This window comes from Aotus nancymaae, unplaced genomic scaffold, assembly GCF_030222135.1.
Source record: "Aotus nancymaae isolate 86718 unplaced genomic scaffold, 86718_ANA_hifiasm-v0.15.2.pri h1tg000002l, whole genome shotgun sequence".
Taxonomy (NCBI): domain Eukaryota; kingdom Metazoa; phylum Chordata; class Mammalia; order Primates; family Aotidae; genus Aotus; species Aotus nancymaae.
The window spans coordinates 28107900-28133747 of NW_026988413.1; the positions used below are offsets into that span (position 1 = coordinate 28107900).

At 56.7% G+C, this 25848-nt stretch overlaps 3 protein-coding genes across 3 annotated transcripts in view; 2 read left to right on the plus strand and 1 right to left on the minus strand.

Annotated features, from left to right (window-relative positions):
- Positions 1 to 13555, plus strand: part of KCP (kielin cysteine rich BMP regulator) — a 29857-nt gene extending 16302 nt beyond the window's left edge. Inside the window, exons 25-43 of the mRNA XM_064382356.1 lie at positions 796 to 972; positions 2158 to 2243; positions 2491 to 2581; positions 2720 to 2802; positions 2899 to 2992; positions 4471 to 4644; positions 4869 to 4951; positions 5620 to 5740; positions 7529 to 7608; positions 7819 to 7918; positions 8758 to 8846; positions 9443 to 9545; positions 9636 to 9778; positions 10074 to 10246; positions 10328 to 10439; positions 10535 to 10636; positions 11430 to 11594; positions 12054 to 12360; positions 12532 to 13555. Of these exons, the coding sequence (XP_064238426.1) occupies positions 796 to 972; positions 2158 to 2243; positions 2491 to 2581; positions 2720 to 2802; positions 2899 to 2992; positions 4471 to 4644; positions 4869 to 4951; positions 5620 to 5740; positions 7529 to 7608; positions 7819 to 7918; positions 8758 to 8846; positions 9443 to 9545; positions 9636 to 9778; positions 10074 to 10246; positions 10328 to 10439; positions 10535 to 10636; positions 11430 to 11594; positions 12054 to 12360; positions 12532 to 12800 (2552 nt within the window). The 3' untranslated portion in view covers positions 12801 to 13555. The remainder of the gene's footprint in view (positions 1 to 795; positions 973 to 2157; positions 2244 to 2490; positions 2582 to 2719; positions 2803 to 2898; positions 2993 to 4470; positions 4645 to 4868; positions 4952 to 5619; positions 5741 to 7528; positions 7609 to 7818; positions 7919 to 8757; positions 8847 to 9442; positions 9546 to 9635; positions 9779 to 10073; positions 10247 to 10327; positions 10440 to 10534; positions 10637 to 11429; positions 11595 to 12053; positions 12361 to 12531) is intronic.
- Positions 13556 to 14416: 861 nt separating this feature from the next.
- On the plus strand, positions 14417 to 23690 carry LOC135276968 (uncharacterized). Its single transcript, XM_064382437.1, is given in 11 exon segments — positions 14417 to 14486; positions 15451 to 15476; positions 15612 to 15743; positions 15812 to 15898; positions 15974 to 16130; positions 17419 to 17522; positions 20133 to 21287; positions 21371 to 21460; positions 21650 to 21741; positions 21825 to 22006; positions 23336 to 23690. Coding segments are annotated over 10 exon segments (1980 nt in total). The 3' UTR covers positions 21892 to 22006; positions 23336 to 23690.
- Positions 22282 to 25432, minus strand: SPMIP1 (sperm microtubule inner protein 1). The gene is made up of 2 exons (XM_012474071.3): positions 25012 to 25432; positions 22282 to 22566 (listed from the first exon to the last, which is right to left on the minus strand). Exons 1-2 carry the CDS (start codon positions 25430 to 25432, stop codon positions 22457 to 22459), a joined length of 531 nt encoding a protein of 176 aa, XP_012329494.2. The 3' UTR covers positions 22282 to 22456.
- Between the last annotated feature and the right edge of the window lie 416 nt (positions 25433 to 25848).

Genomic DNA, 25848 nt, shown 5'->3' on the forward strand with positions numbered 1-25848 from the left:
CTCCTCCTCCTCTTCTTCTTCTCCCTCTTCCTTCTTCCTTCTTCCTTCTCCTGTATGGCCATCTTAGGAGTCTGACCTCTCACTTTTGCAGCACAGGCCAGGGAACCATGGACTTTACCTCCAAGCATGCGGCCTGCTGCTTCCAAGGAGGTCAGGATCTCCACCCCACACTGTCCCAGGGTGGCCTCATCCTCCAGGGGCATGCCTGCCAGGAGCATGACTTGATCTTCTGGGACAGTGCCCTCCAGTGAGGCCACATGAGCTTTGATCTGGGTGACCATCTCCTGGCCGGTCACCTTATTCACCCTCTCTTTTTTAAAAAGGGAAGTGAGCCAATGCCAGAGGTGCCAAGGGCAGGCTGCCACCACCCTGGGACCCCACCCCCTCCTGGATTCATCAGAGGGCTTGGAAGAGTGTGGGAAAGGCCCTACCTTGGGTCTGCACCACCTGAGTCAGCTGGGGCTACTCCTGGCTCTCCAGGTTGAGAAACTGGTGCCTCTGGCAATGATCTGCTGAGTGTTTAACCCCAGGGCAGTGGATTCTCTATGGGTGTTTTTCTACAGGTTAAACAGGAAGGTTTATTGCCAGTTAGAGGGGAGAAAGTTTGCCCTTTGGCTAATCCAAACGCCCTCCCTCACAACTGCTTTGCCCTCTGGGCTTGGACTGTGACTCTGCCCCTGACACTAGATCTTTGAGATCTTGGATGCCCTGCAGGCCCAAGCTCAGAGCCTACTACTGCTGCCCTCTCATCCCTTTCTGTTCCTCCCCACGGCCTCTCTGTCTCATCTCTGAAAGGCTGTGAGTACCTGGGGGAGTCCTACCTGAGTAATCAGGAGTTCCCGGATCCCCGAGAACCCTGCCACCGGTGTACCTGCCTGGGAGGCTTCGTGACCTGCGGCCGCCTGCCCTGTGAGCCTCTGGGCTGCAGCCACCCGCTCATCCCATCTGGGCACTGCTGCCCAACCTGCCAGGGTAGGGCCACACCTGCCCTTCCATTCCCCCTGCTGGGGCTCCCAGGGGCCAAGCCTCCCACATCAGCCCTCCCTTGAGACAGACACATGCAGGCACTCTCGCCCAGGCTTCCCCAGGTGCCTCTCACCCATCCTGCTCTCCTCTCAGCCCTCCCACTGCCTGCCGACCCCACTGTACTATTCTCTCACTCTCTGACTCCCTCACCCACGATAGAGGTCCCAGGCAGGGCTGTGTGTGTGTGTGTGGCTGTGTGTGGCTGTATGTGTGTATGCATGAATGTGTGGCTAATGCTGTGTGTGGCTGTGTGTGTGGGGTTGTGTGTATGTGTGTGTGGCTGTGTGTGTACGTATCTGTGTTTGGCTGTGTGTGTGTGTACCTGCGTGTGTTTCTCTGTGTGTGTTTAGCTGTATCTGTGTGTGACTGTGTGTATGTGTGCGTGTGTGTTGCTCTATGTGCGTGGCCATGTGTGTATGTGCATATATGTGTGTCTGTGTATGTGTGTGGGGGGCTGTATGTGTGTGTCTGTGTGTGTGGCTGTATATATGTGTCTGTGTGTGTGTGGCCATGTGTGTGTGTTTGTGTAGCTGTGTGTATGTGTGTGTTGCTCTGTATGTGTGTGTGTTCCTATGTGTGCGTGTGTGTATGGCTGCGTATGTGTGTGTTTCTGTATTTGTGTCTGTGTATGTGGGTATGTGTGTGGGGGTGTGTGTATGTGGTGTCTGCGTGTGGGTGTATGTGCGCTTCTGTGTATGTGGGTTTGTGGGTTTGTGAGTATATGGATGTGTGTATGTGTGTGTGGGAGTGTGGGTGTGTGTAGGTGTGTGTTTGTGTAGCTGTGTATGTAGGTGTGGGGGGTGCCTGTGTGTGTATATGGGTATGCATGTGTGTGTATGTGGTGTGTGTGGCTGTATGTGGGGGAGGGACTGTGTGTGTGTGTGACAGTGGAGGTTCTGTTGATGGCAGCTGTTCTGCGCTCCCCGCTGCTGTGTGTGTGGGTGTGGGTGTGTATGTGGGGGAGGGGTTGTGTGTGTCTGTTGTTCTGTTGATGGCAGCTGTTCTGCTGCGCTCCCCGCTGCTGTGTGTGTGGGTGTGTTTGTGGGTGTGGGTGTGTATGTGGGGGAGGGGTTGTGTGTGTCTGTTGTTCTGTTGATGGCAGCTGTTCTGTGGCACTCCCTGCTCTGCCAGGATGCCTCTACCATGGCGTCACTGCTGCCTCCGGAGAGACCCTTCCTGACCCACTGGACCCCACCTGCTCCCTCTGCACCTGCCAGGTGAGGCGGCTCCTTTGGGACCTTGGTAACCTTTCCTCCCTTGATCCTCCTCTCTGGCCAGGAAGAGGCCATCTCCTCCACTCAGGTGGCAAGGGGTACACTGAGCCTTGACATCTCATGGGACAGGACTGGGCTCAGGTCTTCCAGGCCAAGGGTGGGGGCTTGGGCCCCTGCAGGCTCAGTAGAGGCTCCAGCCCTGGGGAAACGTGCAGTCCAGTTAAGGGTGTGACGGGTCTTTCTCCCCCAGGAAGGTTCCATGCGCTGCCAGAAGAAGCCATGTCCCCCCGCTCTCTGCCCCCACCCCTCTCCAGGCCCCTGCTTCTGCCCTGTTTGCCACAGTGAGCTGCCTTCCTCGTGCCCGACCCCCATGCCCTTCCCCATCTCTCCCTCCCCCTTTCCTTTCTGCCAAGCCTAAGGTTGGGCCGAACAGGGCAGGGTGGTACAGGCCCCCCACCCAGGAGGTGTGTCCCCCACAGGCTGCATCACTCAGGGTCGGGAGCACCAGGATGGGGAGGAGTTTGAGGGACCAGCAGGCAGCTGTGAGCGGTGTCGCTGTCAGGTATGGCAGGAGGTGGGGGCGCGGAGTGGCACCTGGATCGTGTCGCCTCTGGGCCCTAGCCTCGGCAGCAAGCCAGTGTCCCTGCATCTCCTACAGGCTGGCCAAGTCAGCTGTGTGCGGCTGTGGTGCCCACCCCTTCCCTGCCAGCTCCAGGTCACCGAGCAGGGGAGCTGCTGCCCTCGCTGCAGAGGTATAGCCAGCCCCAGCCCTACCCCTGGCTTCAGCCCCTTGGCCCAGTGTCCCTGTGTCCACCCCACCTCCCTCCCCTCAGCCAGCTCTTCTCCCATCTCCCTGCCCCCCACAACTGGCCCTTGCACACCCTTGCCACCTTCAGCTTCTCCTGCCTCTTCCTGTCCTGGCCTGCCCAGACCATCCCCCTTCCAGGTGCTGGTTAGAGTTCCCTCAAAGCTGCCTTTCTTGGGCCGGGTGCGGCGGCTCACACTTGCAACCCCAGAACTTTGGGAGGCCAGGGTGGGAGGATCACTTGAGCCCAGGAGTTTGAGGCTGCAGTGAGCTGCATTTGCAGCACTGCATTCCAGCCTGGGAAACAAATAAGACTCTGTCTAAAAATAAAATAAAAAGCTGCCCCTCTTTCTAACCACACCCCATTCATCATCATCATCATTATCACCACCATCATCAAGAGACCTGACATTTAGTGAGCAGGTAGCATGAGCCAGGCCCTGAGCACTTTACCTGTATTATCTCATTTAATCAGCACAACTTACCAGATAAGTACTCTTCTTCCTCCTGTTTCACTGATGAGAAAGTGGAGGTACAGAGAGGTAGAGAAGGTGGCAGGTGGCCGGGCGCAGTGGCTCACACCTGTAATCCTAACACTTTGGGAGGCCGAGGCGGGTGGATCACCTTAGGTCAGGAGTTCAAGTTCAGCCTGGCCAACATGGTGAAATTCTGTCTCTACTAAAAATACAAAAATTAGCTGGATGTAGTGGCACATGCCTATGATCCCAGCTACTCGGGAGGCTGAGGAAGGAGAATCTGTCGAACCTGGGAGGTGGAGGTTGCAGTGAGCCAAGATCCTGCCACTGCACTCCAACCTGTGTATGAGAAAGAGACTCCATCTCCAAAAAAAAAAGAAGAAGAAGAAGGTGGTGGCAGAGTCAGGATGGGCATCAGGACCATCTGGCTCTGAACATGAACCTTTCTTAGCCCGCCTGCTGCCCCCTTGCCCCACACACAGCCCAGCATGGTGTTTCTACAGAACCACAGAACTGTCATGGCATTTCACTTGCTCTGGGAGGGAGGCAGGACAGAGGAAATCCCCACTTAACAGATGAGGAGACTGAGGTGCAGAGAGATTGAGTTACGTTGGGCACATGGTTAGCGATGGAGCCATTCATCTGGTTCACATGCATTTACAACACATCTCCTGCATGCCAGGTACTGTGGCCAGTGCGGGCTATACTGGGCAGTGCCTGCTGCCTGGATCTTAGTCTCGAGAGCAGGCAGGAACAGAACAGGATTAGAACCCAGGTGTTCTGAACCCTCCTCAACAGCCAGGAGTCCTGCCCCATCCCACCTTCCCACCACATCCCTGCAGGCCCCCTCCTGGCACCACATGCCTAGCTGGTCACTGCGGGTGGGAGACCAAGAGCAGATGTCCAGATCTCAGCCTCCAAGCTCATCCCTGCCCACCTTGCACCACAGGCTGCCTGGCTCATGGGGAAGAGCACCCTGAAGGCAGTAGCTGGGTGCCTCCTGACAGTCCCTGCTCCTCCTGTGTGTGTCACGAGGGCGTCGTCACCTGCGCACGCGTCCAGTGCATCTGCTCCTGTGCCCAACCCCACCAGGGGCCCCATGACTGCTGCCCTCGATGCTCTGGTACTGGAAGCCTGGGGTGGGAAGGGAAAGTTGAGGAGGGAGCCCTGGGCCCACACCTCTCTGTCTCTGCTGGGCCGGGTGGCAGAGACAGGCAGCTGGAGATGTGGCCTCCGTTCTTGGGCACACCCCACGCCCTGGGGTCTGGGGAGGCTGGAGACAGAGGACTCCACCCCGGTCTTGCTGTCAGCCCCCCGGTCTCATTCTGCTCTCACCCCACCTCGAAGACTGTGAGCATGAGGGCCGGAAGTACGAGCCCGGGGAGAGCTTCCAGCCTGGGGCAGATCCCTGTGAAGTGTGCATCTGCGAGGTAATTGAGGGCACAGTGGAGGGCCTGGGGCGCCTCATGGGGTGGGGAGCGGGCAGCATGGGATGAGGCCCAGCCAAGCTGGACACTGCCTGGAGCAGGCACTCTGGGGACCAGACGAGCGTATCCCTGCGGCCAGGAGGTGAGGCAGGCCTGGGGCTAACAGGGCCCCTCCTTCTAACCACACCCCATTCATCATCATCATCTGGGTCTGGGTTTAGACAAGGAGCCCAGGTTCCAAGTGTTTGGGAGGCCATGGGTGGCTCCCTGGCTGTGGTGCGGGGCATATGGCCGGGGAGCCACCTGAGATGGGGCTGGGGGTCATATTGTGGAGATTCTGTTTCAAAGGCCATGGAAGGGCTTGGAGCAGGCAAATGACATCACAGGTCAGGGGACTAAGCCATGGGGGTGGGGAGGAGGATGGCATGAGCCTGCAGGAGGATCGGAGGTCACATGAGGATTCAGGCTGAAGTGACTGAAAAGAAAAGGAGACATCTCAGATGCTAGGGCATGGGGTGAGGAGCACATCTAGGGGACACTGAGTCCCTCTTAAGCCTTGAGTTCAGAACCTGAGAGAGGCTGCAGGGGGTGGGGGCTGGGGGGAAGTGCACATCAAGGCAGCTCTGGGTTTTCCTGGCCCAGAACCCACCTCTGCTCTCTCATTCTTGTAGCCACAGCCTGAGGGGCCTCCCAGCCTTCGCTGTCACCGACGGCAGTGCCCCAGCCTGGTGGGCTGCCCCCACAGCCAGCTCCTGCCTCCTGGGCCCCAGCACTGCTGTCCCACCTGTGCCCGTGAGTCCAGGGATGTGGGGGTAGATATGAGGGTAGGGCTGCCACTCCCTGCCGGCCTTCCTCTCCAGTCCCAGACCCTCATTTTTCCTGACACCAGTGGACTGTTCTGGAACCTCATGCCTGGCCAGCGAGTGGGGAGCTGGGGAAGCCGGGAAAGTTGGGGAAGCTGGGGAAGCTGGCAGGACCCCTTGCCTCTCCACAGCTGGGTGCAGTTTGTGGAGCATCTTGGCCAGCAGATGGCGCTGCAGAGCGACAGTTGTGTTGAGATGTGAGGACCAGGACCAAGTATATCACTGAAATAATAATCTACCTTTGCAGTATAGGCTAACATTATCCTTACACAGAAAAAACAGACTTTTAATTATGATAATCCTCCTATTTTCTCCAATTTGTTTTTTTGGGTTTTTTAATTGTTTTTGTTTTCATTTTTTGAGACAGAGTCTCGCTTTGTCACCAGGCTGGAGTGCGGTGGCGCGATCTAGGCTCACTGCAACCTCTGGATTCAAAGGATTCTCCTGCCTCAGCCTCCGGAGTAGCTGGGATTACAGGCATGCGCCACCACATCTGGTTAACTTTGTATTTTTAGTAGAGATGGGGTTTTACCATGTTGGTCAGGCTGGTCTCAAACTCCTGACCTCAGGTGATCCACCCGCCTCAGCTTCCCAAAGTGCTGGGATTAGAGGTGTGAGCCACCAGGCCCGGGTTTTCTTTTTTTCTTTTCCTTTTTTTCTTTTTTTTCTTTTTTTACTGTGGTGAAAGACACTAAAATGTACCATCCTAACCATTTTTAAGTGTACAGTTTGTGGTATTAATTACGTTTGTAATGCTGTGCAGCCATCCCTGCCATCCAGCAGGGAGTGCTGCTCTGACCAACACTTGCTAGGGGGTGCTTCAGGGGAAGAGAAGAAGACTAACATTTATTAAGCACCTACTGCATGCCACACGCTGTACTTGGCACTCTTAATAAAGTCTCTCACTTTGTTTTCACAGTTACCCGGTGAGGGAAGTATTATTACTCTCTTTTTACATATTAAGAAACTGAGGCTCAGAGAGGTGGATTAATCTAACCTAATGAGCACAGGCACTGAGCGCTGGCATCAGGATTCCAACCTAGGACGCCTGGCTGTGTGCTTCCCTGCGCTGCTGCAGCCGCACTGTATTACGGATAGCGGGAGGGAGAGCAGGGGCTCAGGTTGGCCATTCTTAGTGACTTCAGGCTAAGAAGCAAGCCACCCTTGGTCTGTTTCCAGACACCTTGCACCCCACCTGTCCCCAAATAATAGCCTAGCAAAGTTTCTTTTAAAACGTGTAAATTGGGCGGGGTGCAGTGGCTCACACCTGTAATCTCAGCACTTTGGGAGGCCGGGGCGGGCGGATCATGAGGTCAGGAGTTGGAAACCAGCTTGACCAGCATGGTGAAACCCTGTCTCTACTAAAAATACAAAAATTAGCTAGGCGTGGTGTTGGGTGCCTGTAATCCCAGCTACTCAGGAGGCTGAGGCAGGAGAATCACTTGAACCCAGGAGGCAGAGGTTGCAGTGAGCTGAGAGTGCGACCCTGCACTCCAGCCTGGGCGATAGAATGAGACTCCATCTGGAAAAACAAACAGCGTAGATTTGACTGAACCAAACAGAAAGAAGACTTATCCTCCTTGGCGTCAAGGTGCTGGGTATGGGTATGCCCAGGAGTTCTAGTTAGACATCTGGGGACATGGTGCATGGGGACAGCTGGGATTTCCAGCCCTGTGCCCCTCTTTCTGTCTCCCACTCTGGGTTCTTGTCTTCACAGAGGCTTTGAGTAACTGTTCAGAGGGCCTGCTGGGATCTGAGCTGGCCCCACCGGACCCCTGCTACATATGCCAGTGCCAGGTGAGCCCTCCTGCTTTGGGGACTCACAGAGCCCCTCTTCTGCCTTCCCTGTGGGCCGTGGCTGCCACTCCTCTCCCGCAGCGGCTCTGGGGCTCTCCACTCACCCTGACATTCGCCTACTTGTCCTGACTGTCACATCCTGCCTATGCCAGACTCCTCCACCAGTTCCCTGAGATCCACCGTTCTCTGTCTCTTGTGTTCCATGGGCAGGACCTGACCTGGCTCTGCGTTCACCAGGCCTGTCCTGAGCTCAGCTGTCCCCTCTCAGAACGCCACACTCCCCCTGGGAACTGCTGCCCCGTGTGCCAGGGTAAGTGCCTAGCCTTGGCCTCCACCCTCAGAGAGGAGCCCAGGGGGAAGACAGGAAGGGGAGGCATTCATGGGCCAAGTGGGTAGCCCAGGGCCTGTACTTGATTTCTAGGAAAGAGTGCAGGGTAGACTGGGCGCGGTGGCTCACACCTGTAATCTCAGCACTTTGGGAGGCCGAGACAGGCGGATCACCTGAGGTCAGGAGATCGAGACCATCCTGGCTAACACGGTGAAACCACATCTCTACTAAAAATATAAAAATTAGCAGGGTGTGATGGCACATGCCTGTAATCTCAGCTTCTTGGTAGGCTAAGGCAGGAGAATTGCTTGAACCCAGGAGGCAGAGGTTGCAGTGAGCCGAGATCACGCCACTGCACTCCAGCCTGGGCAACAGAGTGAGACTGAGTCTCGAAAAAAAAGAATGCAGGGGTCATTCCTCTCTAGAAACAGAGGGGGGCTGTTCCTTGAGGTGGAGGAGACCCATAAGGCAGGGGAAGCTAGGATGAAGCCTAGATTCTCAAGGCCTGGCCAGATGCCTGTCGGGGCTCTGGAACCCCAAGCTCACTAAGAGGGCATTGCACTGCTGATCAGGCAGCTGGCCTAGAGTGGGATTCCAGCCTCTGGCTGTTTGGGCTCCTAGGACCCTAGAGACATCCCGAGCACCGATGCGAGGCCTGATGTCTAATAGGCTCCCTGGATATTGGCTGAAGAAATCAACGCCATCAGGGTGCTAGGGAAACGGAGGGGGTGCTTTCCTGTCATGAAATGCGGGGTGAGCTCCAGGGAGGGAGGATGCGGCTGGAGGAACAGTGGCCGCCCATCCCATGTCTCCCTCCTCAGAATGTGTGGTGGAGGCCGACGGCCGGAGAATGGCAGATGGAGAGAGCTGGCGGGACCCCAGCAATGCCTGCATTGCCTGCACGTGCCATGTGAGCAGGGATGGGGCTGGGAGGGTGGAGGACCTCACAGATGGTAAAAGGAGGAGTGTCCAACACTCCAACACTCCACCAGCAAATGTGAGGTCTTTTTTTTTTTCTTTTTTTGAGACGGAGTCTTGCTCTGTGCCAGGCTGGAGTGGAGTGGTGCGATCTCAGCTCACTGCAGCCTCTGCCTCCTGGGTTCAAGCGATTCTCCTCCTTCAGCCTCCCGAGTAGCTGAGACTACAGGCATTCGCCACCACGCCCAACTAATTTTTTGGTATTTTTAGTAGAGACAGGGTTTCGCCATGTTGGCCAGGATGGTCTCGATCTCTTGACCTCGTGATCCACCCGCCTTGGCCTCCCAAAGTGCTGGGATTACAGGCATGAGCCACCATGCCCTGCAAATATGGGGTCTTTAAGGAGCAGGGGCATCCCTGCATCAGGTCACAGAGCCAAAGGCTGGATTTCATTCCCCACTTGAACTATGAAGAGTGTGTTGTGGGAGGGGCAGGCAGCAGAAGCTGTGCCCAGAGGCCCCCAGAAGCATGAGGCCAGGGACTCTGGCCATGCAGGATAAACCTCAAAACAGTGATGTCTGTCCTCAGGGGGGCCATGTGGAGTGCCACCTCGAGGAGTGCCAGGCCCTCTCCTGCCCCCATGGCTGGGCGAAGGTGCCCCAGGCTGGCAGCTGCTGTGAGCGATGCCAAGGTGCACGGCCAGGATGATGGGGGAGGGGTAAGCCAGATCCTCTGGGCATGTGGGAGGGGCAGCTGACCCTCTCAGCTCCTATCCTTTCAGCTCCCACCCAGTCCTGTGTGCACCAGGGCCGTGAGGTGGCCTCTGGAGAGCACTGGACCGTGGACGCCTGCACCAGCTGCTCCTGCGTGGCGGGCACTGTGCATTGCCAGAGCCAGCGCTGCTCACAGCTCTCGTGTGGCCCCGTGAGTACACAATCTAAGGTGGTGGGGACAGGGTGGGGGCACATGGTACTGACATCCTGGTGTGACCAGGCATAAAAGAGGGAGGCTGGGCTCCTGCAGCCAGCCGGGAACTGGGGACAGTGCTGTTCCCACTGCAGCCACGAAGTCGTGCCCTGACCTTGCTCGCAGGGAGTTTGAGGGCCGGAGTCCTGGAACTCCCTGGAGACTCCTGGGAGATGCTTGGTTTTCTGGGAGGGTCTTCGAGGAGCATGGCAGGGAGTGCCGGGTGTCTGATAGTGTCTGGGGCTGAATGCAGGACAAGGCCCCTGCCCTGAGTCCTGGCAGCTGCTGTCCCCACTGCCTGCCTCGGCCCGCTTCCTGCATGGCCTTTGGAGACCCCCATTACCGCACCTTCGACGGCCGCCTGCTGCACTTCCAGGGCAGTTGCAGCTATGTGCTGGCCAAGGACTGCCACGGCGGGGACTTCAGGTGCGCATGCCCCTCTCTCTTCCCCTGACCCCTACACCCAGCCCTGCTGACCATGGGCACCCGGGACTTTCCCACCCACAGTGTGCATGTGACCAACGATGACCGGGGCCGGCGTGGCGTGGCCTGGACCCAGGAGGTGGCAGTGCTGCTGGGAGACTTGGCTGTGCGGCTGCTGCAGGGCGGGGCAGTCACAGTGAGCAATGCCGAGAGAGCGGAGGAAGGTGGGTCCCGTGCTGTCCATCCTTGCGCGCCGACGTCGCCCCTCCTCCCACCCCCCTTCTCCTCCAGGTGGATGGGCGCCCGGTGGCCTTGCCCTTCCTGCAGGAGCCTCTGCTGTACGTGGAGCTGCGAGGCCGCACTGTGATCCTGCACACCCAGCCGGGGCTCCAGGTGCGGCTCCAGGGCAGTCTGGGTGGGCTGCCTGCCTGAGAGCTTCAGTCCTGTTTAGGCTTCTGCATCTGTAGAGGGAGTGGGGACACCAGCTACCTCCTGGCCAAAACAGGCAAGGAGTGGGGTGCAGGGGTGTGAGGGGAGGTAGATCAGGGTTGGAGATCTCCCAGGCAGTCAGGCGAGTTCTGAGTTCTGAGCCGGATTTCTAACCTTGGCTCAGTCTCTTAAGCCGCCCCCAGCCTCCTCTGGGTCTCAGATTTCTCATCTGTAAATCAGGGAAGGGAAAGGGTAAGTGGCAGTGGGGAGGATCTCAGCTAAAGTCTCCTGGGGGCTGTCTCAGGTTCCTTCCAACTCTCATGTGGAAGAGTAATTTGCCCCCTGCCTCCAGCAGGAAACACAACTTGTAAATTCATAGAATAAGGCCGTGTACACTTCTGATCCGAGCTCTAACTGCTTGTCCTCTGCAAGGCCCAGATGCCAATGAGAAAGTGAATCCCTGGAAAGGGGGTTGCATTTCACCTGGGGCCCAGTTCAGGGATGGCAGTGGGAGAAGGTGCCCTCGTGTGGAAGCTGTGGGCAGCTCCTCCTGGCACCTGTCTATGCGCAGAGCTGGCACAGCATGCGTCCACTTGGCCCTGGCCATGGCAGTGTTTCTTCCAAGGGGAGCCTCCACCTGTCCATTCTCCTCCCCTGCAGCACTGGCTTCGCTGAACACAGTGCCTGGGGCCATAGTGGACCCCAGGCTTCTGGAGGCCCCGTCCCCTGCTCCTCAGTCCCAGGCCTCTCCACACAGGTGCTGTGGGATGGGCAGTCTCAGGTAGAGGTGAGCGTACCTGGCTCCTACCAGGGCCGGACTTGTGGACTCTGTGGCAACTTCAACGGCTTTGCCCAGGATGATCTGCAGGGCCCTGAGGGGCGACTCCTGCCCACAGAGGCTGCATTTGGGAACAGCTGGCAGGTTAGTGGCACAGGAACCGGGGATGGGGGTTAGGGGAGGCGCAGCTGAGCATGAGTTTCAGAGCAACCCTCTGGCATAGAAAGCGAGGGAGGGGGGCAAAGTCACACAAGATGGGCTTTTGGGTTTTCAGAGAGGTGTGGGGGTTTCTTGCCTGTCTTGGTCCTGGAGAGGTAGGGCGGCTTGTTAAAAGAGGCCTGTCACCTGAACTGTCACAAAGTCCTGCTTTGCCATTTACTGGCTGTGTGACTTTGGACAAGCGCTGACCTACTCTGGGCCTTGGTCTGTCCATCTGTAAAATGGGGACAAAAAGAAGGTAGACAGTGCTCTTCCTTTGCTGTTCTTTTAGGGAGGTTTTGGGAACTAAAGCAAATGACTGGGTGGAAAGTGCTTTGAAGAGCATGGCAGGGAGAGGTCAGCTGCCACTGGCGCTGTCACGTCAGGGCTGCTCTCCCTACCCAGGTCTCAGAGGGGATGGGGCCTGGCCAGCCCTGTTCTGCAGGCCGAGAAGTGGATCCATGCCGGGCAGCAGGCTACCGTGTCAGGCGTGAGGCCAATGCCCGGTGTGGGGTGCTGAAGTCCTCCCCATTCAGTCGCTGCCATGCTGTAGTGCCACCAGAGCCCTTCTTTGCCGCCTGTGTCTATGACCTCTGTGCCTGTGGCCCTGGCTCCTCCGCTGATGCCTGCCTCTGTGATGCCCTGGAAGCCTATGCCAGTCACTGTCGCCAGGCAGGAGTAACACCTACCTGGCGAGGCCCCACACTGTGCGGTGAGGGGGTGATGCCCGCTGCAGGTTGGGGGAGGGTGAGCACAGAGAAGAAGGGCAGCCTGGAGGGCTCAGAGCGGAACCAGGAGGGTATGGAGAGTCTCGCAGGGGTACGCACAGCGACTGGGGCAGTTACAGGTGCCTCGGTGACCCCGCCTCCCACTCCCCCTGCAGTGGCGGGCTGCCCCCTGGACCGTGGCTTCGTGTTCGACGAGTGTGGCCCGCCCTGTCCCCACACCTGCTTCAATCGGCATATCCCCCTGGGGGAGCTGGCAGCCCGCTGTGTGAGGCCCTGCGTGCCCGGTTGCCAGTGCCCGGCAGGCCTGGTGGAGCATGAGGCCCGCTGCATCCCACCCGAGGCCTGCCCTCAAGTCTTTCTCACCGGAGACCAGTCACTCGATGCTCCGCCCAGCCCCAGCTGGGAGCCCCAGGAGACATCCTGAGCCAGGACAGTGCCTGACGAGGGTTCACCACGCCCAGATCTCCCCTTGGCAAGCAGCTCCCACCCAGGTCAAGGCTGTGGAGAGAATGCCTGCCTGGACACTGGAGCCTGGGCCCTTGCCCTGCAAAGACCCCCGCTGTGTTGAGTCACAAGCAGTAAACTCTAGGCCTGCCGAAGGCTTTCTTTTGTGTGTGTGTGTGTGTGTGTGTGTGTGTGTGTGTGTGTGCATGTGCGCGTTTCTTTCTGGTGCTGGGACAGAGGCTGGGCTGCCAGGAACATGGGGTCCAGTGATCAGTGGCCCCAGAATCACAGCGCCATGCTCACTCCTTTCACCTACATGCCTGGGCTGCCCCACCCAGCCACTCCCTGGTGCTGTCTGGGAAACCCTGCAGTGGGCAGAAAGAGGATCCAGGTGTCCTGTGCTCATTCTGTGTAGCAGGCATGGCCCATGGCCCATGTGGTACCTTCTGTGGATCCATGTGGAATCCTGCAGGGGCTGAGGAACCATGGAGAAGGGGCCTCATCAGAGAATGGCCTCCCCTTTCCTTGTGGCTTGGGGTTGCTGATTGTGCAGGCACCTTCTGGGCCACTCTGAGAGCTAGTGACACTGGGACCCGATGCCTGGGGTGAGGAACAGGAGAAGCAATAGACCGCAATGCAATATGGACTGTGCCTGTGTGTGCACACAGAAACACACACAGAAACACAAACACACAGAAATACACACAGAAACACAAACACACACAGAAACACACACAGAAACACAAACACACAGAAATACACACAGAAACACAAACACATACAGAAATATACACAGAAACACACACAGAAACACAAGCACACAGAAATACACACAGAAACACAAACACATACAGAAACATACACAGAAACACAGAAACACAAACATAGACAGAAGCACACACAGAAACACACACAGAAACACATATCCCTCAGAAACCCAGACAAACATGTGCAATGCATACCTGCCTGTCTTCACAACCACACACACCCTGGGCAAAAGTGTGGGCAGTAGACAGGCAGCGTGTGAAGACCGTAGGGAGACAATATGAGTTCTGAGATAGAAAAAGGCCAGAGTTCGAGTTTTCTTTGCCACCTACCAGCTCTGTGGCCTTGGTGTTTCAGGGACCTTGGTCATGAGGTCAGGGGACTCCACCTTCATTTCTGGGGCCCTGATATTCCAGCAGGGAGTAAAGGGCTTTGTGCTCAGGCAAGGACGCAGGAGAGTGCTCGGTTGAACTGAAGGCCACTCAGCCTGCTTGCTCTCTCATGGACTGTTCTCTCTTCTGGCCAAGAGGAGGGTCTGCGCCGTTCTCTCATGGAACGGGACAAAGTAGCGGGCGGGCAGATCTGCTCACGACAGGGAAGGAGGTAAAGATGGCAGAGCTCCTGCACTCAGCCCTTCTCCCGATTGGATAACTTAGATGACCTGTCTATCCATCTGTGAGACGATGATGATAACAACAAGCACCTGGTATGTGCAGAGGAATGAACAGTGACCCACGGACAGTACTTACTGGGTGGGCCGCACGGACAAGCACGTGGACAGTGCTCGCCAGGGCAGGGCCTCTTACCACTCTCCTCTTGCTGATGGACAGCATGGGCTCCCAAGACCGTGTCTTCCTAGAGGGTATCACGTCCATCCAGCTCCAGAGGAAAAAACATTGCAGTATGTTAGGAACAGTTATTCCTTTTTTTTTTTTTTTAGAGACAGAGTCTTGCTCTGGCTCACTGCAGCCTTGACCTCCCAGGCTCAATCAATCCTCTCATCTCAGCCTCCCAAGTAGCTGTGACTACAGGTGCACACCTGGCTTTTTTTGTAGAGTTGGGGTCTTGCTATATCACGCAGGCTGGTCTCAAATTCCTGGGCTCAAGCCATCCTCCCACCTCATCCTCCCAAAGTGCTGGGATTACAGATGTGAGCCACCACACTTAACACACTTGACCTAGGACAAGTTTCTCTTTCTTTCTTTCTTTTTTCTTTCTTTCTTTCTCTCTTTCTTTCTTCTTTCCTTCTTTCTCTCTTCTCTTTCTTTCTTCTTTTCTTTCTTTCTTTCTTTTTCTTTCTCTCTCTCTCTTTCTTCTTTTTGAGACGAATCTCACTCTGTCACCCAGGCTGGAGTGCAGTGGTGCAATCTCGGCTCACTGCAACCTCCACCTCTTGGGTTCAAGCATCTCCTGTTTCAGCCTCCGGAGTAGCTGGAATTACAGGCACACGCCACCATGCCCAGCTAATTTTTTGTATTTTTAATACAGACAGGGTTTTGCCATGTTGGCCAGGCTGTTCTTGAACTCCTGATCTTGTGATCTGCCTGCCTTGGCCTCCCAAAGTGCAGACAAGTTAATTTCTGAGTCAGTCTTACCTATAAAGTGGGAATAATAATAGAACCTACTTCATAGAGGTGCTACAAGAAAGGATTACACAGACAACGCGTCTTCATCCTGGCACAAGATAAACTGTTGGTGGCAGCTGCTGTCACTGCCCATATTGGGCAAATAATGCAGCTGTGAGGCTGATGTGCAAGTGTACAGTATATGTCAAACAAATGCTCACTGGGGTTTCCGGTAACCAAGCATATGCGTACACCTCCCTCTCTCAGGGCCACACTGCTCACTCCACACTGCCACCCTAGGGCCACAAAAGCCATCTCAGAAGCAGGTCAGAGTCTATGAGACTTGGCCGCATTCCAGCCGGGATTCAGGTGTCAGGCCCTGCATTATTGAGATCGGAGCCTTTGTCCCTCCTTGCTCCTTGCTCCTGGCTCCTGGCTGCCTGTCCTCTGTCTCCCTCCAGGCTCCCATGGCGCAGGCAGCCCCCCCAGGGGGCTTGGGGCTCCCCTGCAGCCCCAGGCAGGCTTTGGCTTTGTACCAGTATCTCTTCCAGTGCCCTGCAGTCCCAGGCCAGCTCCAGGCTGCAATTCAGCAGGTGAGGGAGGGGCACTGCCTCAGAAGGAAGGGGACAGGCGGGGACCTGACGCCACCTTGCCCCTCCAGGTGCAAAAGGGCCGGGGCTGTCCCCTGGGCCTGGAGCTGCTCCCTGTGCTGCTGCAAATGGAGTGGAGCCGGCGGGCCCAGGAGCAGGTAGGGGCTGGCCAGGGGGTGTGGCCGAGGCCAGGGTGGGTGCTTCTCACTCCCTGGCACCTCATCTTCCTGCAGCTCCTGTGGGACTTGGAACTGCTGACTGGCATGGGGCTGGGCCTCTTCTGGCCACCTGAGGCCCAGTTCTTCAGTCCGAGGGGCCAGGCCCGCCATGCATGGAGCCCGTGCTGCCAGCCAGGTGGTAGCACAGGTGGGGACTCTGAGCAGCCGGCGAGTGGGTGAGGGGGCATGGCAGGGACAGAGGTTCTGGGGACACTGGGGCCTCCTTGTGGTGAGGGCAAGCAGAAGGGGCAGGGTTTTGGAGACAGGGCTGGGTTCAAATCTCCACGCTGGCGCCCCCTGTGGGCTCTGAGTCCACTTTTCCTCTCAGCTAGAAAATGACCGCGAGAAGAGATCTTTTCTCCAAGGGCTACCAGGAGGAGCAGTGGACTCGTGGGGCCACGCCTGGCACACAGGGCCTGCTCTCTCCAGGCAAGCCGTTATTCTCATTCCACAGTTAACTACTCTCTTGGTCAAATCACCTGTGGGGTGATACCTGGAAGCCTTTCCATGTGACCACAGCACGGTGGGAAAGGGGCCTGGCAGGGCCTCAGAGGGCAAAGGCACTGATTCCCAGGGTGCCCCCGAGACACAGGCGCCGACAGTCCCAGCCGCTGGCCCCTCCCTCCAGGGCTGCAGCTGGGCTGAGCCCCCAGGAGGGAGGTGCTGTGGTGACTGGACCCAGAACAGAGCTGGGAACTGGGAATGTGCATCCCAGTCCTGGCTCAGCCACCAGCTGTCTGAGTCACTTTGGGCAGGTTGGTGGCCCTCTCTGGGCCAAGGCACCCTTAGCTATAGCAGGAGAGGGTGTTAGTGGTGCAACTTAGGAAGGGTCCAGCCGACGTTGCTGGCAAGAACTGTGGTCTCATCTGAGGCTCAACGGGGCAGGAGGGATCCATCTCCAAGCTCCTTCATGTGGAGGGGAAGGGGGGTCACAGAGGACATGAATTCCAGGAGGCAGGGATCATTTTTAGGACCCATTGTAGAGGCTGCCTGCCACACTGGGGGATGGACCCCTGTGGACTAGGTTGCTCCCAACTCTTCCAGAATTCTAGGCTGCACCGTCTACCCTAGGACAGGGACTCCCTGAGCCAGAACCACCAGCTCCCCGAGGTGTGAGTCTCCCCTGGGAATTCTGCCTTTACCTCTGTGTTGCCACACAAGGTAACCGAGAATTGGGCCCTTCCCTGTCACCTCCTGCAGTCCTGCCCCATGCCCCTCCTTATGCCTCCTGGGCTCTTAGTTGCACCTATGGTTGCCCCACAGCCCCCTAGGAAGGTTAACCTCCAAATTCCAGCTCCCAGGATCTGGTGATGGGGTTGGGGGGAATGGGGGTGGCCACCCGGGACTCGGTGTTTGGATGCTGGGGTGAGGACTCGGGAGACTGGCAGGCAGATTCCCTCCCATTCCAGAGCCCATGGGCCCAGAGAGGTGCATCAGAGGCAGGCCTTGAACTCCTGCAGAGGGCAGGCGGAAGACCCATCAGCAGCCCCAGATCTGGGTGAAGCTGGGAGTGCTGCAGACCAAGGGTGGGAGAGCCCTGAAGGACCTGCAGAGCTCACACGAGGTACACTGTCGGACAGCCGGGAGGGCAGGGAGTCCCTGGGGCTGGGGCAGCCAGACTGGATTAGGACAAGGCAGGAAAGTCCTCTCCCAAGTCCCAAGACTTCATTCTTCATTCATTCTTCATCTCACATTTCCTGATTGAGTGCTGGGACACCCAGGGATGGCAAGTGGGTTTTGTTTGTTTCTTTGTTTGTTTGTTTTGAGACATAGTCTTGCTCTGTTGCCCAGGCTGGAGTGCAGTGGCGCGATCTCAGTTCACTGCAATCTCTGTCCCTGGGTTCAAGCAATTCTCCTGCCTCAGCCTCCTGAGTAACTGGGACTATAGGCACATGCCACCACACCCAGCTAATTTTTTTTTTTTTTTTTTTTTTGAGACCGAGTTTCTCTCTTGTCACCCAGGCTGGAATGCAATGGCATGCTCTCGGCTCACTGCAATCTCCCCCTCCTGGGTTCAAGCGATTCTCCTGCCTCAGCCTCCCGAGTAGCTTGGATTACAGGCACCCGCCACCACACCAGGCTAATTTTTTGTATTTTTAGTAGAGATGGGGTTTCACCATCTTGGCCAGGCTGGTCTCGAACTCCTGACCTCGTGATCCACCCTCCTCGACCTCCCAAAGTGCTGGGATTACAGGCGTGAGCCACCGCACCCGGCAAGTAGGTTTTATCTGATATGCCAGTTCCACCAGTTTGGTATCAGCTGTCTCAGGCACTGCGTCCAGTAGGATTCTGATGCTAAACTGGAGTTCAGGGGGAGTTCAGGAATGAGCATCGCTGGCTGCCCAGGGACAAGGGAACAGAATACCAACTCCAGGCCACCTATTTGCCACCCTTCAGCCGGGCACTGGAGATATACAAAGAACAAGGAGACTGGGTGCGTCTTTAGAGCACAGCCTAGAAACAGCATGACAATGAACAGGCAGTGGAATGGATACTGTGAGCCTTGAGCCTATTAATTTAAATGAAACAGACTCTCAGACTGTTTGTTAAATAATAGCTCTAGCAAAGCCATACGCTTTTTATTGTTCCATCATGCACAAAAGAGAGAAGGAAAGCACCAATAATTATTTTCTGATTGACAGAGAAGTTTTTACAAGTATTTTACATCTTGAGAAGATAGTGATATCAGTTATAACATTATTACTAGATGTTCTAGTAAGACAACAGATGAGAATTACAGGGGTGGGAGGTTGGAGGTTGTTTTCAGTTTATGGCAATAATTTATAAAGGCCCGGGAGTTTTTTTGTTTTTTTGTTTTTTTGACATGGAGTCTTGCTCTTGCTGCCCAGGCTGGAGTGCAATGGTGCGATCTCAGCTCACAGCAACCTCCGCCTCCCAGGTTCAAGTGACTTCGACTCTCCTGCCTCAGCCTCCCGAGTAGCTGGGATTACAGGCGTGAGCCACCATGCACAGCCAATTTTTAAATTTTTAGTAGAGACAGGGTTTCTCTATGTTGGTCAGATTGGTCTCGAACTCTCAACCACAGGTGAGCTGCCTGCCTGGGCCTCCCAAAGTGCTGGAATTACAACCATGAGCCACCGCACCCGGCCTAAAGGCCCAGGAGTCTTATAAGACTCCTTTGTTCAAAAAACCCTTCGAAAGATGTGATTTCACAGAGAGTGCACCCATTTGGTTACTGCTATGAATATTCACAAGTCTGTGTATTGCACAAGAGGACAAGATGCAGTATTCTTGGGAAAGTTCTCAATTTCAGAGCTTATGAAATCCATTTTCACTGGTTGTATGGATGCAGAACAGCTCTCCTTCCTCCACAGCTGCAGTGGAGCGATATCGCATCATCTCTTTTTTTAGATTTCTTTTGTTAATTATGAACGCTTGCAGTTTTTAGGCCAGGCTCTGGCCTAAAATTTCATCTCAAATGTCCTTTGATTTTGCTAAGGAAGGTTTTTCTGAATAAGAGTAAAAAGTAAGACGCCCAGAGCAGGTTTCTTCTCTGGGCCTGATGGGCACACCAGGACAAAGTGGGCATGGCCGGTGCTGAGGGACCCTGGAGCCCAGCACTGTGGCCCTTCTCACTCCCAGGCCTCCTGTGGTGGTCTTGAGGAAGAGGCTGTGCAGGTCCTTTTGGCTGGGAGGATGAGAAAGATGGGGTGGGCTGTTGGCAGGCACACCTGACTAATAGGTGTGTGGCTGTCTGATTGATGAACTGTGACAGCCCTGAGGTTCAGACAGCGCCCCCGGGGCATCCCCGCCATGCACTGGGACTCCCTAAACTTCCCGGCTCTAGTCTAGGTAGACTGTGCGTGAGAGGCTGGGACATGAGCTCCCAACTCTGGTCTTTCTCCCTCGGGCTCCTTACAAGAGCTGAACCCCACCAGCAGCAGGAGCTTTGGGGCGCCAGGCAGCTCAGAGTACAAGGTGAAATGTCAAGGGTGTCAGGTTGGGGATGGCAGGGGTGGACCTGCCCGGGAGGAAGCTGCTGGGGTGAGGGGGGCTCATCACTGAAGCACCTTCCACACCACATAAAATGGCTTTAACAAATTCAGGAATCAGGCAAGGGCTGGCCCCTGGAGTCTGCAGGTTCCCTTGAGAGAAGTGACCCTGGCCAGGGGTTCCCTCTCAAGCCTGGACCTAAAGTGCTCTTCCTTTCCAGGACCTGGCCCAGAGGGAGGAGAGGAGCCAGGCAAAGCCTGAGACCCAGGAAAGAAAACTCACCCTCGGGACCCCTGGGGCGTGGGGCCTGCCCTCCCAAAACCTGCCTTCCCAAGATGCCCCTGAAGGGCTGGGCTCAGACCCGCACCTGGGCCAGGAGAGAGCAGAACTTCAAAGACTGCTAAGGATGGACACCCCTCAGAGTCTGAGAGAGGAGGGCCCTGAGGATCAGAAAGCAGAGACCCCTCAGCGTAATAGAGGGGAGGCCTCCAGGGGCGAGATCAAAGATGCTCCTCAGAGTCGGAAGGTGAAGACACACGCGGGCCAGAGCCAGAGGCCTCCTCAGGATCAGAGGGAGGAGGCGTCCTCAGGATCAGAGGGAGGAGGCCCCCCGGGTGAGAACATGGGCGCTTCTCAGAGTCTAACAGAATTTAGTCCGAAGCTCCAGGGAAAGGGGAGTCCCCAGAGTCCGGGGATGAAGATGCTGCCGTCTTGGGAAGGCAATATCTCGGGAGCCTGGGAGGTGGCTCCCGGAGAGGCCACGGTACAGCCCCCGGAGGAAGGCGGCCCCCGGAGCCATCCGAGGGACTCCTGTGGGTCCCTGAAAGCACAGACTCCAAAGCCTGTAGGCAGGGAGAGCCCAGACCTCCAGAGAGGGACCACCAAACTGATGAAGGGCATGAGCAAAGGCGAGAGGCAAACGTCTGCACCTGCGGTGGCAAAGCTGGGGGCCGCCCGGGAGGGGGCGTGGGCTGCGCTTCCCAGTCCGAGGCTTGCGGCCAGGCGGCGGCTCCCAGGTCTCGGAGCCATGAAGCCAGCGACCCTGCGCGCCGAGGTATCCGGGCAGCAGGGGCTCCCCGCGGCTCTCTGGGGGCCCCCAGGCCTGGACCGCGATCCGCACGAGCTGCAGGGCCCTGGAGCAGGCCCCGGCCCGGGGGAGCAGGAGGTGGGCTCGGCTTGCCTTCTGGGTGACCTCCGGGGTCGGAGGAGCTGCCCTGAGCTTTCGAAGGCCGCGTGGCCGGCGCCCCCCGGCAGGCCCAAGGCGCCAGCGGGCGTGAGCTCGGCGCAGCGGGAGGCGGCTCTGCAGAGGCTGCTGGAGCTGCACAGCGCGGCCAGGCGGCGGCGCCGGCGGGACCGTGAGCAGCAGCGGCTCCGGGTGAGTCCCCGCGCCGGGATCTGGGCCTGCCTGGGTCGGGCAGGGCACCGAGGGCGGTCGGACGCTGACTGCCGCCTCCGCAGGTCCTGGAATGCCTCCACATTGCCAGGAACCGCCACTGCCGGGTTCATCCCCTGGGGCTCCTGCCCAGCGCGGCTTAACTCCCTCCACAGGCAAGACACCCAGAAAGTGGCCACAAGGAGCCTGAGCGGGGCTGGGGTCGAGCTTGGCGCTCTCGGGTCCCTTTGAAGTGCGCGCACCGCACTCTGGCAGTGACTCGGGCGGGGCGGGAGGGGCGGGTATGCCTGGTGCTGCCCTCCGGCCCCACCGAGCCGCGGACGCTCAGCGCTCTGCACCGCCAGGTGGATGCGGCCGGGCGGCGGCGCGCCCTGCGAGAGCAGGTGGAGCAGATGCATCGGGAGAGGACCGGGAGGCTGCGGGCCCTCGGGGCCAGGTGAGGGGCTGCAGGGAGGGGTGTGGCGGTGGCAGGAGTCCTCTTTCCCCAGCCTCCCAGATGACAGGCCGTTTTCTCCCCAGGAACACCCAGAACTTCCAGGAGCTATTGTGGCCCCCTGTCGCCGAGGATCCCGTGCCTGCAGAGTAGTGCTCGCCCTTCCCAGCCCCCTCTGGTCATTGCTGTGTCCTCAAAAGGATGATTAAAGAGATGAGGGTTAGCAGTGAGTGGCTCACGCCGTAATCCCAGCACTTTGGAGGCCGAGGTGGGTGGATCACGTAAGGTCGGGAGTTCAAGACCAGCCTGACCAACATGGAGAAACCCCATCTCTACTAAAAATACAAAGTTAGCCGGGCGTGGTGGCGCATGCCGGTAATCCCAGCTACTTGGGAGGCTGCGGCAGGAGAATCACGTGAACCCGGGAGGCGGGGGTTGCGGTGAGCCAAGATCGCACCATTGCACTCCAGCCTTGGGCAACAAGAGCGAAACTCCATCTCAAATTAAAAAAAAATTTTTTTTTAATTAAGAAAAGAGAGAGAGAAAAAGAGTTACGGGAAAAGCGGGCAACTTGCAGGTCAGAGAGAGTTTCAGAAATGCCTGAGTGCAGCCACAGGGCCAGAGAGAACAGAGAGCCACAGATACACACAGCAGCTTTGCCCCACCAGGAGGCCTGTTATTTTTTCTTCCCTCCCCTAAGCCCATGCCTGGCCGATGATCAGAGGGCCAGGTCCCGGGGATCCAGTAGTGCGAAGGCCCCGTTCTTGCGGAAGAATGACTCAGTGCGACACATCTTGCAGGAGACCAGTTCTTGCTTCACTGGGGGGCCTGGGAAAAGAGTTAGAGGCCAAGTGTGGGTTCCTGAGGGTAGGTCAGCAGAGCATGGGAGCCCTGTCGGTCTGCACAGCACTAGGAATCCGTCAGTGGAGTAGCCACTTTATGGGAAGAAATAGAAAATACTTTGGAGGCATGGGAGCTACGGGCAAATACTGGGAGCTGACTGGATGCCAGGATACAGCAGCCATCTGCCATCATTACCGCAGCTTCAGGATCCTCTACCTGACAAGTGGGGGGCCACCTAGGCCTGCTTGTCACTTGTGGAGAGCTGGGGCTTCCTTCTGCCTCCTGCTCCCCACTTCTGGGGCTTGCCTCCTGCTTTTGTTAGAAAGTTACTTCCCTGGCCGGGCGCGGTGGCTCAAGCCTGTAATCCCAGCACTTTGGGAGGCCGAGGCGGGTGGATCACGAGGTCAAGAGATCGAGACCATCCTGGTCAACATGGTGAAACCCCGTCTCTACTAATACAAAAAAAAAAAATTAACTGGGCACGGTGGCGCATGCCTGTAATCCCAGCTACTCAGGAGGCTGAGGCAGGAGAATTGCCTGAACCCAGGAGGCGGAGATTGCGGTGAGCCGAGATCGCGCCATTGCGCTCCAGCCTGGGTATCAAGAGCGAAACTCCGTCTCAAAAAAAAAAAAAAAAAAAAAAAAAAAAAGAAAGTTACTTCCCTGACTTCCCCCGTAGGGTCCTGGGGGAAAGTGGTGTTTGGGGGTAAAATCTCAGCTCAGTTAATCCCCAGCCATCCACCTTTTCTGCCAGATACTCAAGCAGCTGGAGGACACACGGCCGGGGAGTCTCACTTGACATTCATGAGCAGATAGCAACATCGCCCAGCAACCCTCTCTGGCACAGGCCTGTTCCACACCTTTCCTCTTCATCTCCAACTACTCCACTGCCTGAGCTTGCCATCCTCCCAGCTGATGGCCTTGACTCAACCTCACAGAAAAAAGACTCAGCCTAGATGGACAGGCTTCCTGCCAACACCATCCCCTACCCGCCTCTGGATCAGCCCTCCTGTCCCCACTCCCGTCAGATTCCAGCAACTTGAGCTCCCCAGGTGATCTCATGGATTTAAATAGCACCTATAGGCCAAGGGCAGTGGCTCAAGCCTGTAATCCCAGCACTTTGGGAGCCTGAGGTGGGTAGATAACGAGGTCAGGAGTTCGAGACCAGCCTGGCCAATAGTGTGAAACCCTATCTCTACTAAAAATACAAAAATTAGCCGGGCATGGTGGTGCACACCTGTAGTCCCAGCTACTCAGGAGGCTGCGGCAGAAGAATTGCTTGAACCCGGGAGGCGGAGGTTACAGTGAACTGAGATCATGCCAATGCACTACAGCCTGGGGAACAGAGCAAGACTTCGTCTCACACACACACACACACACACAAAAGCACCTATATTCAGATAACCTACGAATTCGCAAATTTGCATCTTCAGCTCTGACTTCAATCTAGACTTACAGATAGAGCCACCCTATGGACACTTGAAGCATAACATGGCCAAACACGCATAGTTAAATAGGACCTGTTCATGCACACTTCCAGTCTTCCCTGTCACTGCAGCTTTAGCTAAACACCTAGGCGTCACCATTGATCTCTCTTCCCCTTATTCTCACATTCTATCCATGGGTGAGTTCCACTGAGTCTTCCTACAAAACACCCTGAATTAATTCCAGCTCTATCACTGATCCCTCAAGCCACTACCACAGGGTAACAAAACAGATGCCCACTCTCACGTGCCAGATTCCACAATTTCCCCTGAAAAAGTCACTGCCTACATATAGGTCAGGGTGACTTTTTTTTTTTTTTCTTTTTTTTGAGACGGAGTTTCACTCCATTGCCCAGGCTGGAGTGCAGTGGCATGATCTCAGCTCACTGCAACCTCTGCCTCCCGGGTTCAAGTGATTCTCCTGCCTCAGCCTCCTGAGTAGCTGGGATTACAGGCACACACCACCATGCCCGGCTAATTTTTTGTATTTTTAGTAGAGACAGGGTTTCACTGTGTTAACCAGGATGGTCTCAATCTCCTGACCTCGTGATCCACCCGCCTTGGCCTCCCAAAGTGATGGGACTACAGGCATGAGCCACGATGCCCGGCCTACAGTGACTTTTTAAAAAGTTCATCAGTGTCACTCTTGAAACCTGCTTAGAACCCTCCATCGGCTTCCCTGCACACCAAATAAAATCCAAACCCATTCTTATCATCTGGCTCTCAGCCTCAGGTCCTCAGAAAGGCCTTTCCTGACAATCCAATAAATAGCGGCCCATGCCCCCTGCCTCCCTGCCCACTGTGACTCCCTAGTTCTGTGGAATGTGTCCTTGGCCATCTCCTTGCTCTGTTTATGGTCTGGGTCCTTCACTAGGATATCTACTCCCTGGCACATGGCAGGTGCTCTGTCTTTGAGGTGAGTTAATTTCCAAGAGGTTGGGCTCACCCAGCTGCCAGCCATACGTGAAGTTGGTGGTGATGGGGAAGAGGTATCGCGTCTCTGGCATGTCCAGTTTTCGGGTGTTGAGGTAGTGATAGCGCCCCTGGAAGTCGTGGGAGATGCCTTCATACAGCAGGGCTCGGGTGGCAGGTGGTACCGGGTACATTTCTGCCTCAAAAGGAGCCTCTGGGACAAGGCTGGGTGCCTTGGAAGGGGCTGACTTGGGGGCGGGTGGGGGTGAGAGTGGGGCTTTGGGGTACAGGGTGGGCAGTCTGAGGGGCAGGCGGGCTGCAGCCTTAGCCTTCTGCTTGGCCTTCACCATCGATCCATACTTGCGGTACCATTCACAGCGCAACATCTTTTCCCTCAGATATTCCTCCTTCCAGAAGTTCTGCCACACCGTGTCCATGTTGAGCTGCCGTGCCATGGTGGCCGGGAAGGAGCGGCACTGGGGTGGCTGCAGCTGAGGGGTGAGCACAGCAAGCAGAGTGCTTCTGATGGTGGGTGGCTACCCTGGCACTGTCACCTGGCAACCATGCCTCACCTCACACAGGGCCAGGGTTCTACCTGCCATGCCCCCAGCAGACCTCATGAGCCTGGCTTCCTGAGACAGCCCGGGCCCGGGTCAACTGGCTAAGAGCCCTGCTCCCCACACCCGCTACAGGGCCCACGAGGGATCTGGTGTCACAGGCTCCCAGGTTTCTGGTGCTTTCTGCTTCTGTCCTCTGTGTTGGGCCCCCTTCCCAGCCCAATGGCGAGCAAGGTAGAGGCAGGGGCTGGGCTCAAGCCCTCCTTCTACTCCACCCCACCCAGAGCTGGTCTTCTCTGATCTGAGGACCAGTC

What these genes read in the sequence shown, in the direction of transcription:
- SPMIP1 (XM_012474071.3), bottom strand. Translation starts at nt 25,432, where the DNA reads ATGGCACGGCAGCTCAACATGGACACGGTGTGGCAGAACTTCTGGAAG. An exon ending in CACGTATGGCTGGCAGCTGG is followed by an intron (nt 22,567 to 25,011) that starts GTGAGCCCAACC and finishes CTCTTTTCCCAG; the next exon opens with GCCCCCCAGTGAAGCAAGAA.